Consider the following 16,877-nt stretch of genomic DNA (forward strand, 5'->3'; position numbering starts at 1 on the left):
CACAGTAAGTGGCCTGGGGCTGTGCCGTAAAAGTAACTGATTCTGACGGAATCTTGCTGTGTGGCCCAGGCTGGTGTGCGGTGGCGCGACCTCGGCTCACTGCAAGCTCCGCCTCCTGGGTTCACACCATCCTGCTGCCTCAGGCTGCCCAGTAGCTGGGACTGCAGGTGCCCGCCACCACGCCCGGCTAATTTTTTTGTATTTTTAGTAGAGACAAGGTTTCACCGTGTTAGCCAGGATGGCCTCAATCTCCTGACCTCATGATCTGCCTGTCTCTGCCTCCCAAAGTGCTGGGATTACAGGTGTGAGCCACCGCGCCTGGCAGTAACTGATTCTTAAGGGAAATGAGCTCCCGAGAAAGCTGGAAGCCTGTCCTACATTTTTTTTTAACCTATTTGCAGATTCGCAATTGAACCCTCTTGAGGTTTTGGAGTCTACTGGTTTTGTATATTTTTTGCTTAACATTATATCTTTAAAGGTGAATTTTTTTTCATTTAGCATTATGATATGAATTTGTTTAAATGCTGCTACATCATTTGCATATTTTTTTTTGGGTTAATGTGATATTTCTCCTAGTTGATATACTCTAATTTTTCAACCATTTCCATATTTATTTATTTATTGTTTAGAGACAGGGTCCTGCTCTGTCACCCAGGTGGAGTGCAGTGGTGTGATCATGGCTCACGGCAGCCTTGACCTCCCAGGTCCAAACGATCCTCCTACCTCAGTCTTCTGAGTAGCTGGGACTATAGGCATGTGCCACCACTCCTGGCTAATTTTTTTTTTTTTTGTAGAGACAGGGTTTTGCCATGTTGCCTAGGCTGGTCAACTCTGGGGCTCAAAAGATCCTCCCAAAGTGGTGGGAGCCACCATGCCTGGCTGTTTGTGTATTTTTTGAGACAGAATCTCACTCTGTCACCCAGGCTGGAGTGTAGTGGCATGATCATAACTAACCGCAGCCTCAACCCCCTGAGCTTGAGTGACCCTCCCACCTCAGCTCTCCCGGTAGCTGAGACTATAGGTGCGTGCCATCATGCCTGGTTAATGAAAAAAAGTTTTTGCAGAGATGGGGTCTTGCTATGTTGCCCAAGCTGGTCTTCAGCTCCTGGGCGCGAGGGATCCTTCCACCTCAGCCTCCCAGAGTGCTGGGGTTGCAGGCGAGAGCCACCGCACCTCGCTTATTTCCCTGTTTAAACTGGTCTTAGATTATTTCCTTTTTGATATTTTTGCTGTTGTAATAATGGTGTCGGTAATATCTTTGAGCAAGATGCTCTTATATTTCTTTTGAGAAATTTTTAGGCATCAATTCTCAGGAATGGACGAAAGGATCTAGTTATTTTTTGATTATTGGCCAAATTGAAGAGAATTCTGCCACCTGCTGAATGCATTCTGTCTCCGGAGCTTCCTAGCCTTATATTTTAACTTTTTACATTCAGCTGTTTATTTTTAGGTGAAGTTGAATCCTCCCTCTTTCTTCCTTGCCTTTCTCGGGCCACACGCCCCGTTGCCGTGCATGGGCCCCTGCTCAGTGCCTCACCTGACCCACTGCACCTGGCCAGGTGGAGGAGCATGTCAGCCGCATCCGGGAGGAGCTGGACCGCGAGCGGGAGGAACGAAACTACTTCCAGCTGGAGCGGGACAAGATCCACACCTTCTGGGAGATCACACGGAGGCAGCTGGAGGAGAAGAAGGCTGAGCTGCGGAACAAAGACCGGGAGATGGAAGAAGCCGAGGAGAGGCACCAGGTGGAGATCAAGGTGAGTGGGGCCGGCCTGCACGTGCTCACCTGGTCACCACACAGCCCCAGAGGAGCTGGATCCAGTGAGGGTGCGGGTGGGACATTTTCTGTTCTTGGCTTTGGGAGTCACAGCCTTAAAGGTGTTTTTTATAAAAGCCTGAGGGAGAGACCCTGCAGGTCCTGAGGGTTTAAAATGCTGCCTCCACAACATGGAAGGAATATGGGCTCTGGGGGCAGACTGGCCTGTTTGCAACTCAGCTCTGCCACTTAATACCCCATGAGCTGGGGATGCACCTCACCTCCCAGCCTTGGTGTCCTGCTCTGTGCCTCAAGTGTACAGGTTTGCATAGGTGAACAGGCATGTGTAGCTGTGTAAAGGTGAGGCATGCAAGTGAGCAGGTGGATGCAAGTGAGCATGTGTGTGCAGGTGAGGAGGCGTGGCCAGGTGAGGAGCTATGTGCAGGTGAGGTGTGGGGAGGTGAGCACGTGGGGCAGGTATGTGCAGGTGGGGAGCTGTGTGCAGGTGAGCAGGTAGGTGCAAGTGACCAGGTGTCTACAGGTATGTACAGGTGAGGAGGTGTAGTACAGGTGTAGTGCAGGCGACCAGGTGTGTACGGGAATTTACAGGTGAGGAGGTGTACAGGTGACCAGGTGTGTACAGGTATGGACAGGTGAGGAGGTGTGGTACAGGTGTGGTATGGGTGACCAGGTGTGTACAGGTACGGACAGGTGAAGAGGTGTGGTACAGGTGTGCTATGGGTGACCAGGTGTGTACAGGTACGGAAAGGTGAGGAGGTGTGGTGCAGGTGTGGTATGGGTGACCAGGTGTGTACAGGTACAGACAGGTGAGGAGGCGTGGTACAGGTGTGCTATGGGTGACCAGGTGTGTACAGGTATGGATGGACAGGTGAGGAGGTGTGGTACAGGTGACCAGGTGTGTACAGGTACAGACAGGTGAGGAGGCGTGGTACAGGTGTGCTATGGGTGACCAGGTGTGTACAGGTATGGATGGACAGGTGAGGAGGTGTGGTACAGGTGACCAGGTGTGTACAGGTATGGACAGGTGAGGAGGCATGGTACAGTTGTGCTGTGGGTGACCAGGTGTGTACAGGTACGGAAAGGTGAGGAGGTGTGGTGCAGGTGTGGTACAGGTGTGGTGCAGGTGAGCAGATGGTACTCCCATTGCCCTGCAGGTGTACAAGCAGAAAGTGAAGCACCTGCTATATGAGCACCAGAACAACCTGACAGAGATGAAGGCTGAGGGCACCGTAGTCATGAAGCTGGCACAGAAAGAGCACCGCACACAGGAGGGTGTGCTGCGCAAGGACATGCGGGCACTGAAGGTGGAGCTCAAGGAGCAGGAGCTGGCCAATGAGGTGGTGGTGAAGAACCTGCGGCTGGTAGGTGTGGCGGGGGCACCTGGAGGCTGACAGGTTGTTGGGACGGCAACTCCTGTTTATTCAGCAGCAACTGGGAATTCATATTTTTGCATAAGACTTTCTGCATTTTTGCAATTTGTTGAAAAAAAATTTTTTAAAGCATGCATCCAAACAAACCCCATTTTGGGACCAAGTACACAATTCTGTCTCAGACCTGAGCAAAAAATTGACGTTACCGAAGAAAAAAATTCCAGCTTAGGATCTTTCATGTGCTGCTGACACCTGACACCCAGAGACTTTTCCTAGGGAATAGCATCATATGCATTTAGTGGAATGCAAACCAACCATTAAAATATCCAGTGTGTTGACTCCTGGGCACTGTGACAGTTTGTCACACAAGCTGGTCTGATTTTTACTTTTGAGGCTGGGGGTTTCCAGGGCACCATTAAAATTCATCTGTGCACCTGGTTCAGTGGCTCACACCCCAAATCCCAGCACTTGGGAGGGTCAGGTGGGAGAAGTGGTTGAGGCCAATAGTTTGAGACTAGCTTGGGTGAAATAGTTGAGCCCCATGTCTAAAAAATTTAAAAGAAAACATTAGCTGGTGTAGTGGCACATGCCGATAGTTTCAGCTACTTGGGAGGCTGAGGCGGGAGGATCCCTTGAGCTCAGGAAGTCAAGGCTGTGGTGAGCTAGGATTGTGCCACTGCATTCCAGCCTAGGTGACAGAGTGAGACAAAACAAAAAGGAAAGAGATCATTTGCTGAGTGTCCATTAGCTGCTAGGTCCTGATCTGATCTCTGACAAAACGCCTGCCTGACTGGGGCTGTTGGTCTAGAAAGGAGAGACAACAGGTGAGTTGGAAGACAAAAGAAACGTGCCAGATACAACAGAGTGTCTGGTGGGGAAGAGTGCCACAGAAGGATGGAAGTGGGGAGAGGTGGGGTGCGGTTTTGTACAAGCAGTTGACCAGCTGGGAGACGGGATGGGCCAGTGGGAAAGCTCAGAGTGACCAGGAGGAGACTGTGGGAGAGGGTCAGAGCTTGTCTGCCTCGAAAGCCGTGGTGGGGACTGGTGAGGGTCAGAGCTTGTCCACCTCAAAAGCTGTGGTGGGGACTGGAGAGGGTCAGAGCTCGTCCGCCTCGAAAGCCGTGGTGGGGACTGGAGAGGGTCAGAGCTCGTCCGCCTCGAAAGCCGTGGTGGGGACTGGAGACGGGTCAGAGCTCGTCCGCCTCGAAAGCCGTGGTGGGGACTGGAGACGGGTCAGAGCTCGTCCGCCTCGAAAGCTGTGGTGGGGACTGGAGAGGGTCAGAGCTCGTCCGCCTCGAAAGCCGTGGTGAGGACTGGGACTTTGACCCTGGTGGAGTCTGTTGCCCTCTGAGAACTTGGGCAGAGGAGAGATGTGTCTCACTAAGGTTCTTCCTGGCTGCTGGGTTGAGGAGACTTTCTGAACACATTTGCCTCACGCCTGGAAGCAGTCCAGCCTCCACTGAATCTGGAAGAAACTTGGTGACGTTGCTGACTTCGCAGCAAAGCCTGAGAGTGCCGAAGTCTTGAACCCTCCAGAATTAGCTGGTCTTAACCCAGGTCCTGGATATGATATTGTTACATAATCAGAGTTTCCTGTTGGGTAAAAATATGGCTTTAGGCCGGGTGCGGTGGCTCACGCCTGTAATCCCAGCACTTTGGGAGGCCGAGGAGGGTGTATCACGAGGTCAGGAGTTTGAGACCAGCCTGACCAACGTGGTGAAACCCCGTCTCTACTAAAAATACAAAAATTAGCCGGGCGTGGTGGCGCGCACCTATAATCCCAGCTACTCGGGACGCTGAGGCAGAAGAATCACTTGAACCTGGGAGACGGAGGTTGCGGTGAGCCGAGATTGTGCCACTGCACTCCAGCCTGGGCAACAGTGTGAGAGTCTGTCTCAAAAAAAAGAAAAATTACTGCTTTAAAAATAATTTTTAATGCAAATTTTAAATATATAATGTTTATTTAAATATATAATAATTGTTCATTAAAAATATATATTTATTTATTTTTAGAGATGAGGTCTCACTCTGTCTCCCAGGCTGCAGTGCAATGGTACAATCATAGCTCACTGCAGCCTCGAACTTCTAGTCTCAGGTGATCCTTCTGCCTTAGCCTCTCAAGTAGCTGGAACTATAGATATGAGCCACCACACTCACCTAATCTTTTTTTTTTTTTTTTTTTTTTTTTTTGAGATGGAGTTTTGCTCTTGTTGCCCAGGCTGGAGTGCAGTGGCACAATCTCAGTTCACCACAACCTCTGCCTCCCGGGTTCAAGCGATTCTCCTGCCTCAGCCTCTGGACTAGCTGGGATTACAGGCATGTGCCACCATGCCCGGCTAATTTTGTATTTTTAGTAGAGACGGGGTTTCTCCATGTTGGTCAGGCTGGTCTTAAACTCCCGACCTCAGGTGGTCTGTCCAGCTCGGCCTCCCAAAGTGCTGGGATTACAGGCGTGAGCCACTGTGCCCGGCAATCTTTAAGTTTTCTGTAGAAGATCTTGCTATGTTGCTTAGGCTGCCCTTGAACTCTTGACCTCAAGTGATCCTCCTGCCTTGGCCTCCAGCGTGCTGGGATGACAGGAATGAATCCTTTTAATATGCTGCTTCAGGCAGCAGTGCAGCAGGTTGGAAGCTACACACGGCACCTGGAAAGATCCCACAGCTCTCTGTGGACGTGGCTGCTGCTCTTCAGGCTGTGGGATGGTTTGGCGATGGAACCAAGCGGGTTCAGTGCTCACGACGTCTGTTCATGTTCTCTCTCAAGCTTAGAGGTGACTTTAGTTGAGGGAGGTGAGTTAGGGAATATGGAGGTGACCAAAACCATGAGGAACAGGGTCAGCCTGAAGGGAGCGGGCTTCCCGCTGTGTCCGGCTGTGTAGTAATGGCCGCTTCTCCCTGTGCAGAAACACACCGAGGAGATCACCAGGATGCGGAATGATTTTGAGAGGCAAGTTCGAGGTCAGTTTCCCGTGTGCTCATTGTGTAGGTGCCAGAGACACCCCCCGCCCCATCAGAGAGGAATTTACCTCCAGAGCTTGTTAACTCAGGGAGCAAAAACCGGATTAAAACAGCCCAGGCAAGAGAAAGAACGTGGAAGTTTCCAAGGCCAGTGGACCCACTCAGAATCCCAGAACAACCTATTTCCATGTGAGTTTGGGAGGCTGTGATTACCACACACATTCCCACTCCTAGCTAAAATCAGTAGTTATCAGCAGGTGGTAGCTATTCAGTGCCGTGGGCAGCATTCTTAAAATAGTCTTCTCCCTGGCTCCTGGTCTGAGAAGGCTCCAATTTCAGAAGTCTGTGTGTTTTACTAATAAAGGCTGATAGTCTGTGGCTGGGTGGCCACACAGGCCTCGGTTACTGCTCACTGGGGTCAGCTGACATTCAGCTGTTGGCACCCCCAGTGCAGGGAGCGATTAGCAATGCCTGTCACTGGCAAAGGCAGGCCGACAGTGGTGTGTGTGCTGAGTGTGAGCATCAGCAGAAAAACTCAGTCTAAACCCCTTTGTTCTTCTCTTGCAGAGCTTTTGCCTGCAAGGCTGTTCTGACCACAGTGGGCGTTTTGGGCCCGTTTACAGGCTCCATGTTCTGTAGCCGTAGGGGCACCACGTCTTCCTCTGCTAAGCTGCTGTTTGCTGCTGCCTTTCAGAAATTGAGGCCAAGTATGATAAGAAGATGAAGATGCTGAGGGACGAGCTCGACTTGCGGAGAAAGACTGAGCTCCACGAAGTGGAGGAGAGGAAGAATGGCCAGATCCACACGCTGATGCAGCGCCACGAGGAGGCCTTCACCGACATTAAGAACTACTACAACGACATCACCCTCAACAACCTGGCCCTCATCAACTCCCTCAAGGTGCTGTGCGTGGGCTGGGCTGGGCTGGGGAGGCACACTCTGCCTGTCCTAGAATGTGGGCTGCAGAGTCCTGGGGATCCAGACCCCAGCTCTCCACCCCAACACACCCAGTACTTTTTATAAGATTATTTGACAATGCCCCTCTCATATCCTTAACTGAAATTCCTAAATAACGTAACCTATCTCTACCTATGGTTAAAAGCAGTCAGGATATTGCCCTCACCGTAGTGCAGAGGGGGAAGTAATAAAGTGTGTTCTGGTTTGTAAAAGCTCAGATGGAACCGCAGTGAGGGCCGTGATGTGGCTGGAGTGGATAGGTGTCATAGTCACTGCCTGCGACAGGTGGATAGGTGTCATCGTCACTGCATGCTGGCAGTGACAGGATTTTCTACAGTAGACAACGGCCCTTGGTGGAATCTTGAACGAAGTGTAGTCCTTCAGTCTGCATGGAAGCTGCATTCCCAGAAAACTCAGAATAAGTTGAAGCTGCAGAAATACTGTTTATACATAGAAGACGTCTAGGTGCCAGCGTGCCTGAGGCTGGCAGCAGCTGGTGATGGGCAGGAGAGCACCCAGCTCTCACCATGCAGGCCACAGCCCCTTTGCTTCTGCCTGCTGAGCCCCTGCCGGGCCTGTGCTTGTGCCTGCAGGAGCAGATGGAGGGCATGCGGAAGAAGGAGGACCACCTGGAGAGGGAGATGGCAGAGGTGTCTGTGCAGAACAAGCGCCTGGCAGAACCTCTCCAGAAGGCTCGGGAGGAGATGAACGAGATGCAGAAACAGCTCGCAAACTACGAGAGGGACAAGCAGACCCTGCTTGTGAGTTTCCCGCTGGATTCCTCTCCCTCCTTGGCATGAGCTTGCCTAGGCTCAGGAGGGAGGAGCATCACAGGGAGGGGCTTGGCCCTTAGGGCAGGAAGGGAGATGGGGGAGGCCTGCATTTCTCCTTTCTCTGCCTCGTGTTCTCCTGGGGAAAGTAAAGTCTGGGGGTGTTTTGGAGACAAGGCCCTCATCTTCACCGTGTGCTACCGACCCTGCCTTGGTGGGACTCAGCTGCTTGTGTCCTGGAACCAGGTCTTTCTGGCGATTATTTTTGGCCTTGCCATCTCCCAGGAGCCCGTGTTACTTGGATGACTGTGAATCTTGAATACTGTCTGTCCCCTACTCCCTGTTTTTCCTCCAGTGCACAAAAGCCCGTTTGAAAGTCACGGAGAAAGAGCTGAAAGACCTGCAGTGGGAGCATGAAGTGTTAGAGCAGCGGTTCACCAAGGTGAGCGGCACCAGGCTGGCCCTGCAGTTGGGGGTGGGTGTTAGAGCAACGGTTCACCAAGTTCACCAAGGTGAGTGGGCACTAGGCTGGCCCTGCAGCGGGGATGGCACCCCTGCTAGCCAGGGACGGGGCTCTCCTTGTGGCCCCTGGACCAGCTTCAGATGCCTTGGCCAGGTTTCTGGGTTCTGAAGCTGGAGGCCCTGTTCCCTGTAACTCATTCCGCAGCTTCTAAGAGGCAAAAACCCGTGGCCTGTTCTGCATGCATATTCTGCAGAAGGCCTGGGGTCTCATGGGGAACGGATCACACATGACTTTCGTCCCCTCGAGAGCTCACCTCTGAAAGCACATGAGGGAGGCTCTTAAGTGTAAGTGAAGATGAGTCTCCGGCTGCTCAGTGCTGGTCCTCACACTGGCGAGTTTTATGAGCTCCCTTCCAGGTTTCCTGCATGCTCTCGTGTGGATGTGACTTTGTATGTTACGAACACGGGATCAGGCCATAAGCACAATTTGCTTTTTAATCTCACAGTGTATCAGGCTGCACGTAGGAAGCGGTCTCATCCTTTTCACAGCTGCTTGGTGCTGCGTTTTGTGAACGTTTGATCATTTAGCCGACTCCCCTCTGTTTCTAATCCTCTGCTGCTATAAGCATTGCTGCCTCAATCCTTTTAAATTTGTCTTTGTGCACTTGTGTGAGATTGCTTCTTAGGAAAGCCAGCTCCTAGCAGTGGGATTGTTGAGTCCGAGGGGTCTGTTCTGAGGACCCTGATCATCTGTCCAGAGGGCTGCTCTGAGTCACACACCTGCCAGGGTGCGGAGGGGCCGTTTCCATCCTCACCTGCACCAGATCTGACAGGTTTAAACCTTTGCAGAAGTGACTGGGTGGAAAACATCTCATTTCGTGGGCACTTCCAAGATTCGCAGTGAGTGGTAGGGGTGCTCGGTCCTGTCTCTGTCCCTTAAAGCCACTCCTTGCCTCTGTTCAGTTTCAAAGTTCTGGCCAAGGACCAATCCCTGCAGCATGGGGCCCTCAAGGCTTTGTCTGTGGTGTGCGGGGCCAGGGCATCTTATCTTGAGCCGCATTTATATGTGCTGTTTTGTTCTCTAACCTAATTGAAATTTTTGAACACAAACGGTTGTAGTGGGATTCGCTTCTCAGAAATATCCCATCTGTCTGTCAGATCTAGCCCCACCTTCAGAGACACCTCAGGTCCTGCACGACGTGCATTGCTAGGCTGTGCCAACTCTTGGCACCTAAGGGAAGGGCACCTGCAAGGTAGTCAGTGAGATCCTGAGGACTGCTGTGTTAGACAAGGGGCCCTTCCTTCTCCCTGTGGGTTTTGAGGTGGACATTATTGGGAAGAGGACAGCAGAGACGTGCCTGGGTTGGAGCCTTGTTTTCTGTCATATTTTCTTCCATTTGAATGTGGTTCCTGACAGTGTCCAAGTTGGTGTCTCTTCCTAGAGAACCGAGAGCTCAAATTTGTCAGCAAAATTTAGAGACCAAGGCAGTTATTTATTTATTTATTTATTTATTTATTTATTTATTTATTTTTGAGATGGAGTTTCGCTCTTGTTACCCAGGCTGGAGTACAATGGCACGATCTCGGCTCACTGCAACCTCCACCTCCTGGGTTCAAGTGATACTCCTGCCTCGGCCTCCCGAGTAGCTGGGATTACAGGCGCCTGCCACCACGCCCGGCTAATGTTTGGTATTTCTGATAGAGACAGGGTTTCACTCTGTTGGCCAGGCTGGTCTCGAACTCCTGACCTCAGGCGATCCACCCACCTCACCCTCCCAAAGTGCTGGGATTACAGGCGTGAGCCACCACACGCTGCTCAGGGTGTTCACTTTTTTATAGTCTTCAACAAAGTCTAGATTTTTTTAGAATGCACAATTAATAAGTAGAAGAATTAGGAGATAAAAAAGAACAGTTTTACTGGCTGGCAGGTAGCTGGCTCCAAGGCCGTGCTCCAGATCCACCATTTGTGGGGCGGACAGCACATGTGATGCCAGGATCTGGGGCTGGCCAAGGGAGCATATCCTCCAAGGGGCCCCACCTGCAAGCTCGGCCTGCTGGATGCCCTGGATCTCAAATCTCACCTGAGCCCACAGCCCTCACTCGGGCAAGACTGGCCTCGGCCACCCATGAAGCAGCTTTCAGGGTGGGGCTGCTTCAGCTCTTACCAGGACACTTATGGCTTCCAGAGACACCTTCCTGAGAGAAGGGCTTATGCTGATGTGTTCCTCCTGCCTTCCACTGCCTGGACGGCTCTACAAAGGGCCAGGGCGCAGGCAGTGTGGACAACACACTGACCCCGGTGCTGTGGGAGTGGGCACTGTTGGGAGGCAGCGTGTTCCAGGCAGGTGCAGAGGTGGGAGGCAGCATCTTCCCAGCTAGATGTCCCCAGGTGAGGGGCCTCATCGCCCACCCCCAGCGCTGTCCCTACAGGTGCAGCAGGAGCGGGACGAGCTCTATGGGAAGTTCACCGCAGCCATCCAGGAGGTGCAGCAGAAGACAGGGTTCAAGAACCTCGTGCTAGAACGCAAGCTGCAGGCTCTGAGCGCCGCTGTGGAGAAGAAGGAGGTGCAGTTCAACGAGGTCCTGGCTGCCTCTAACCTGGACCCTGCAGCCCTGACGCTGGTGTCCCGCAAGCTGGAGGTAGGCCCTAGACAGGCTCCTGACCCCAGTGGGCGGCCTCATCCCTGTGGCAAGAGTCTTCAGTTCTGTGCTGCTCCTCGGATGGGCACAGAGACCCCTCGGTTGGCCACTGGGGAGGGGCATTCATGGGTTTCCTGTGGCCTGAGAACAGAGCGGGGGTGCCGTAGGCATGGATGCGTCTCACCGTCTGCGCCGGCGGCCCCTCCTTCACCTTCTGCGCCGGCGGCCTCTCCTTCACCTTCTGCGCCGGCGGCCTCTTCTCATCAGTTCTGCTCAAGTCTCTCTTGGATCTTCCCTTGCCCCTTTGTGACCTCATGGTGCCTCCTAACCTCTGAGCCTCTGCCCACTCCAGTTCTCAGGCTTGGCTCATCTGAGCACGTGAGGCTCTAGTCATCTGAGTGCAGGCTGAGGATGGCCTTGGGAGTGGAAAAGCCACTCTTGGAATCAGTGTGGGCCTGAGCTCCTCTGTTGGTGATAACAGACCTAGACACAGGCCTGGAGGATGGTTGTACTTCCTGAGCTCTCAGCCCAGGGCACCACCCGCATCCTGGGACAGAGATGGCAGCGGGAGGCCCTGAGATGGGCTGGTTTAGGGCAGGGACAGTTACAGATGGGGTAAGTGCCGTGGGAGCCTGGGGACCCCGACCCTACCTTTGCAGGTACTGGGGACATGAAGGCTAAGGAGAGCCCAGAACATTCCCTCCTTCTGTGTCTCAGTGATTTATGGTGCTGCTCTGCTGGGTGTCCCAGGTGTGGGCGAGGGCAGTAAATAAAGCAGATGAGGCCTGGGTCCCCCACAGGGAGAGACAGCATCAGCTGGAGGATCAGGAGGAGGCTGGAGCCTGGGACTGCCTCACAGGTGGTCTCTTGCCTGTGTCCAGCTTCTGGACCTGGGCCTGGTTGGGGAAAGTCACAGAAGGAGCAGGACACAGGGCAAAGGGTCTTTGACTGACACTGGAATCCTGGCCAGCTGAGGCAATCTGCAGCTGTCAGGCCTGTGGCTTCCTCGGGGCCCTGAGTTGGATGACACGTGCCCCTGGCCCAGCTGCTGCCCCTGAGCTTGAAACAGCTGGTCTTGAAGCCTCCACCAACAGCCCCAGCAGAGGGAGGCTGGGTTGCCACAGAGATGCAGCTTTCGGGGCCACAGGGTACCCGTCTGTCTGTGCTGCCTGTGCTGGACTCGTCCTTCAGTGAAACAGATGCCTGGGACATAGGCTTGAGGCTTCCTCACTGTCTGTGGAAGCATCTTTTATCCTGAGAACTATCACAGATGGCATTTTTGTTTGTTTGTTTTCAAGTGTTGCTCTGTCGCCCAGGCTGGAGTGCAATGGCGTGATCTGGGCTCACTGCAGCCTCTGCCTCCCGGGTTCCAGTGGTTCTTGGGCCTCAGTCTCCTGAGTACCTGGGATTTCAGGCATGTGCCACCATGCCTCGCTAATTTTTTAGTAGAGACGGAGTTTCACCATATTGGTTAAGCTAGTCTTGAACTCCTGACCTCAAGTGATTCGCCCGCCTCGGCCTCCCAAAGTGCTAGGATTACAGGTGTGAGCCACCACACCCAGCCACAGATGGCATTTTTTTTTTTTGTAAATTATTTTTTTCTTCCTTGATGATTTAGAGGGACTATCTTCAAACCAGTACAAATAGTTCATACATAATACCTGGCCATTTTCTTCTGAAATCTCTCTCTCTCTCTTTTTTTTTTCCGAGACATGTCTCGCTCTGTCACCCAGGTTGGAGTGCAGTGGCATGATCTCGGCTCACTGCAACCTCTGCGTCCCGGATTCAAACGATTCTCCTGCCTCAGCCTCCTGAGTAGCTGGGATTACAGGCAGGCAACACCATGCCTGGCTAATTTTGTGTTTTTAGTAGAGACAGGGTTTCACCGTGTTGGTCATGCTGGTCTCAAACTCCTGACCTCATGATCCTCCCACCTCAGCCTCCCAAAGTGCTAGGATTACAGGTGTGAGCCACTGCGCCTGGCAATTTTTGCATTTTTTTTAGTAGAGATGGGGTTTCACCATGTTGGCCAGGTGGGTCTCGAACTCCTGACCTCGTGATCTGCCCACCTTGGCCCCCCAAAGTGCTGGGATTGCAGGCGTGAGCCACCGCCCCCAGATACCTGGCCATTTTCTAACCAGTTGAGTAATTTGTTGCACAATAAGCTACCTCACGTCTTTCAGCAAGAAATACATTAAATTTGAGGGCCGGGCGCAGTGACTCACGCCTGTGATCCCAGCACTTTGGGAGGCTGAGGCAGGTGCATCACAAGGTCAGGAGATCAAGACCACCCTGGCTAACACAGTGAAACCCCGTCTCTACTAAAGATACAAAAAATTAGCCAGGCGGGGTGGCGGGCCCCTGTAATCCCAGCTACTCGGGAGGTTGAGCCAGAAGAATGGCTTGAACCCGGGAGGTGGAGGTTGCAGTGAGCCGAGATCACGCCACTGTACTCTAGCCTGGGCGACAGAGCGAGACTCTGTCTCAAAAAAAAAAAAAGAAAAAGGAAAAATATGTTACATTTGAATAGTAAAGACATTACATAATGAATTAGGACACAGTTAAAATTTGCTTTAAGTATGTCTTTGGGGGAGAGGACACCACACTTCTACTCAATGAAGAGAAACATTCTTGTAGTCCAGAGGTCTTATTTTTTTAACACCTGTGATGCCACGAGTTCATAGGGAAGAGGTTCCAGCAGCTCAGCTCCTTCCCATCGGTTCTCACAAAGCTTCTCTGGGTGGAGCAGCCTCTGCTGCTTCAGTTGAACCCAGGTACCTTTCTCTTCGGCTTCTTTTTCTGATCATTTTCCTTCACGCGTTTCAGGAAGCTCTCTCGGCTCTTAGAGTACTCCGCGCGTGTTCAATACACACGTTAATTCTCTCGGCAAGAATCTTGCCCTTAACTTGTTTGTTTACAACAATGCCAACAGCGTGCTGGGGAACACTGCGACTTCCAGTTCAGCCATGGCAACACTTGTGGGGCTTCCTTTTTGAACAGTACCCATTCCCTTGATGTCTGCAGTATCACCTTTCTTATAGGTTCGCATATACGTGGCCAGAGGAACGACTCTTTTCTAAAAGGCCGGACAACGTGTATCGGTGCCTCTCCTCTTTCCCTTTGTGTTCATTTGGGTGAATTACTGGAAGATGGCGGTTCCCACTGAAAGGCCACAGATGGCATTTTTAAGGTGATTGGTTCACATGCAGTTCAGCTGAACACAAATGCACGTGCTCATCACTGACAGCAGGCCGAGGGTTAACCTCATTCAAGTCACCTAATCTCTTTTTTTTTTTTTTTTCTGACACAGAGTCTCACTGTGTCGCCCAGGCTGGAGTGCAGTGGCACAATCACAGTAGTGAGCCCCTCGCTGAGCCGCCCTGGGAGCACCCAGGTGTTGGACAGATGCATGACTGAGGCTGAAGAGGCTGGTTCTGAAAGGCCCGTCAGCTGTGCCTTTGAGTTTCGGGCCAGCTGGGAACTATGGAAGGGCTGGGCGGGGGAACCGGATCAGGGCCCACTCTGCTATTGATGGGGAGCACAGGGCTGGAGGGGGCTGGTTGGGGCCAGCACAGAATGGGGACGGGCAGAGGGTTGGAGAGCTGCCAGGAGGCTGAGTCCACAGGTGGGGCTGGGAGGGGCCGAGGTGACTTGGTGTTTGCACATGGGGGAACGACGGGTCCTGGCCCAGTGGGCGCTGGTGCCTGTGGGACCCTGGTCATCTGGGATGGCCTGGCTCTCAGGGCCTGAGGTAGTGAGGCTATATAGGAGGGGCCCCACCTGGGCCAGAGGCACTGTGGCCCCGGGACTGAAAACTCATCTTTGTTTGCTCAGCACTGGGCCCAGTGAGCACAGGCAGGTGAGGGAGTGAGGGTCCCACTGTTGGGAGGTGGGGGAGGCGTGTTTCCAGCTCCTGGCTGAGGGCTGCACCCAGCCTGCTGCTAAGCCACCGAAATGAGGGTGAAGAGAGCAGTCGTGGCCTGTGAGGGTCATTGCAGCTGCGCCCACGCGCCAGGGTGAGGACGGAGGATGGAGCTAAATGTGGGTCAACCCCTCCTTTCCTGGTCATCGTTACCTCGACTTCTAAGTGAGGAATCTTCTGGGGAAATGACAGGGGCCCCTGCAGGGACACTGTTCGCGGCTGGCCAGGTGTGAGGGGGCTGCTGTGTCAGTGGGCAGCAGGGACGGCTCTAAAGCCAGGCTGGGCCCAGCAGTGCCCCACAGGCAGGAGCCCAAGACGTCCCTGCCTCGCCACGTGGTGAGACCCTTGCCCACATCTGGGCGGGGCCAGCGCTGCTGAAGACTACTTTTTTCTGTTACAAAAAACTGGGATAGCCGGGCGCGGTGGCTCACGCCTGTAATCCCAGCACTTTGGGAGGCTGAGGTGGGCAGATCACGAGTTTGGGAGTTCAAGACCAGCCTGGCCAAGATGGTGAAACCCCGTCTCTACTAAAAATACAAAAATTAGCTGGGCTTGGTGGCGGGTGTAATCCCAGCTATTTGGGAGGCTGAGGCAGAGAATTCCTTGAACCTGGGAGGTGGAGTTTGCGGTGAGCCTAGATCGCGCCACTGCACTCCAGCCTGGGCAACGGGGAGAGACTCCATCTCAGAAAAAAAAGTGAGATAGTACATTCACAAGCCTCAAGAAATTTAAGCAATATGTAGGTGGTGTTTAGTGGCCAGTCTCCACGGTGTGGCTGCACGCTGCCTGCCCTCACCTCATCTGCATTTCTTGTGGTCTGGACTGTTTTTTGAGTTTTTTCTTGAGACGGTGTCTTGCTCTGTCACCCAGACTGGAGTGCAGTGGCTCCATCTCGGCGCACTGCAACCTCCGTTTCCCAGGTTCAAGCAATTCTCGTGCCTCAGCCTCCTGAGCAGCTGGGATTACACAGGTGTGAGCCACCGTGCCCGGCTACTTTTCGTATAGTAGAGATGGGGTTTCGCCACGTTGGCCAGGCTGGTCTCAAACTCCTGACCTCAAGTGATCTGCCCTCCTTGGCCTCCCACACTGCTGGGATCACAGGTGTGAGCGGCAGTGCCTGGCCTGGACTGTTGCTGGAGAGGCAGGTTGTGCAAGCTCCCAGTTCTCTGTTTCTTCCTTGTTTTCTCTCCACCCTTGGAGACCTTTTTCTGCTGACAACCCTGTGTGGATGGATGCATCCATCAAACCAGGCTGCTATTCGCTGGATCTCTCAGAACGCCCACTGGAGTCCCCAGGCCGCTCCCGTTGCCTCGGCCAAAAGATGAGTCTCAACCTCCCATCCCCTCTCTCTCCTCAGGATGTTCTTGAATCGAAGAACAGCACCATCCAGGACCTGCAGTATGAGCTGGCCCGGGTCTGTAAGGTACGGCTGTGCCCTGCCCTCCCTCAGGGGCACCCCCTCGGTGCCCAGACTGTTCTAAATGCAGACGGTCTCTGAGGACCCCACCTGTGCCCACTTCGTACCTCGTTTGACAAGGCAGCTGTCACTGTCCCCACGTGAGGGTGCAGTCATAGCCGAGAGCATCTGGATTCTGTGTGGTCTGGGGCAGCGCACTGCTGTCTAGGCCATGTCTCTGCTGGGATGGGTGTAGGGGGGGACCTGGACACTTCCCCGGTCAGCCCCTTCCCCTGGGCAGGGAGTCAGAAGGTGCTGTGCCCACCGGGGAAGGAAACAGACGTCATTCAACAGGGGAAGGGAGGGCGTGAAGAACCTGAGTGGGAAACACCCAGCCAAGGCCCAGAGCCCTCCCAGACCACAGCTCTGCCCTGAGTGTCCCTGCCCTCTGCCTCCGTCTCGTCATTTGTGGAATAGGAATAGCGACAGCCTCTCCCTGTCGTGCTATCTGATTCAACGCAGTGAAGGTGCTTGGAGCTGCGTCCCACACAGGAAATGACTGATAAGCCTTTGGCTTTATCCTTCTGCACTGTGATGCTCACGCTGCCCCTCCATGGAGCTGCACT

The 16,877-nt window shown here is 53.2% G+C and overlaps 1 protein-coding gene across 13 annotated transcripts in view; it reads left to right on the top strand.

Annotated features, from left to right (window-relative positions):
* Positions 1 to 16,877, top strand: part of GAS8 (growth arrest specific 8) — a 29,201-nt gene that overhangs the window by 10,157 nt on the left and 2,167 nt on the right. For 5 of the 13 annotated variants that reach the window (XM_008966030.5, XM_008966047.5, XM_063597854.1 and 2 more), the window contains 8 exons: positions 1,560 to 1,757; positions 2,932 to 3,138; positions 6,050 to 6,104; positions 6,799 to 7,004; positions 7,655 to 7,822; positions 8,187 to 8,273; positions 10,724 to 10,933; positions 16,213 to 16,278. In XM_008966030.5, the coding sequence (XP_008964278.1) occupies positions 1,560 to 1,757; positions 2,932 to 3,138; positions 6,050 to 6,104; positions 6,799 to 7,004; positions 7,655 to 7,822; positions 8,187 to 8,273; positions 10,724 to 10,933; positions 16,213 to 16,278 (1,197 nt within the window). Of the gene's footprint in view, positions 1 to 1,436; positions 1,758 to 2,931; positions 3,139 to 6,049; positions 6,105 to 6,170; positions 6,294 to 6,798; positions 7,005 to 7,654; positions 7,823 to 8,186; positions 8,274 to 10,723; positions 10,934 to 16,212; positions 16,279 to 16,877 lie in introns of those variants that run through there. The other 8 variants (XM_034941133.3, XM_034941134.3, XM_034941135.3 and 5 more) reach the window with 5 other exon arrangements.

The sequence above is a fragment of the Pan paniscus genome, chromosome 18, assembly GCF_029289425.2.
Source record: "Pan paniscus chromosome 18, NHGRI_mPanPan1-v2.0_pri, whole genome shotgun sequence".
Classification (NCBI taxonomy): domain Eukaryota; kingdom Metazoa; phylum Chordata; class Mammalia; order Primates; family Hominidae; genus Pan; species Pan paniscus.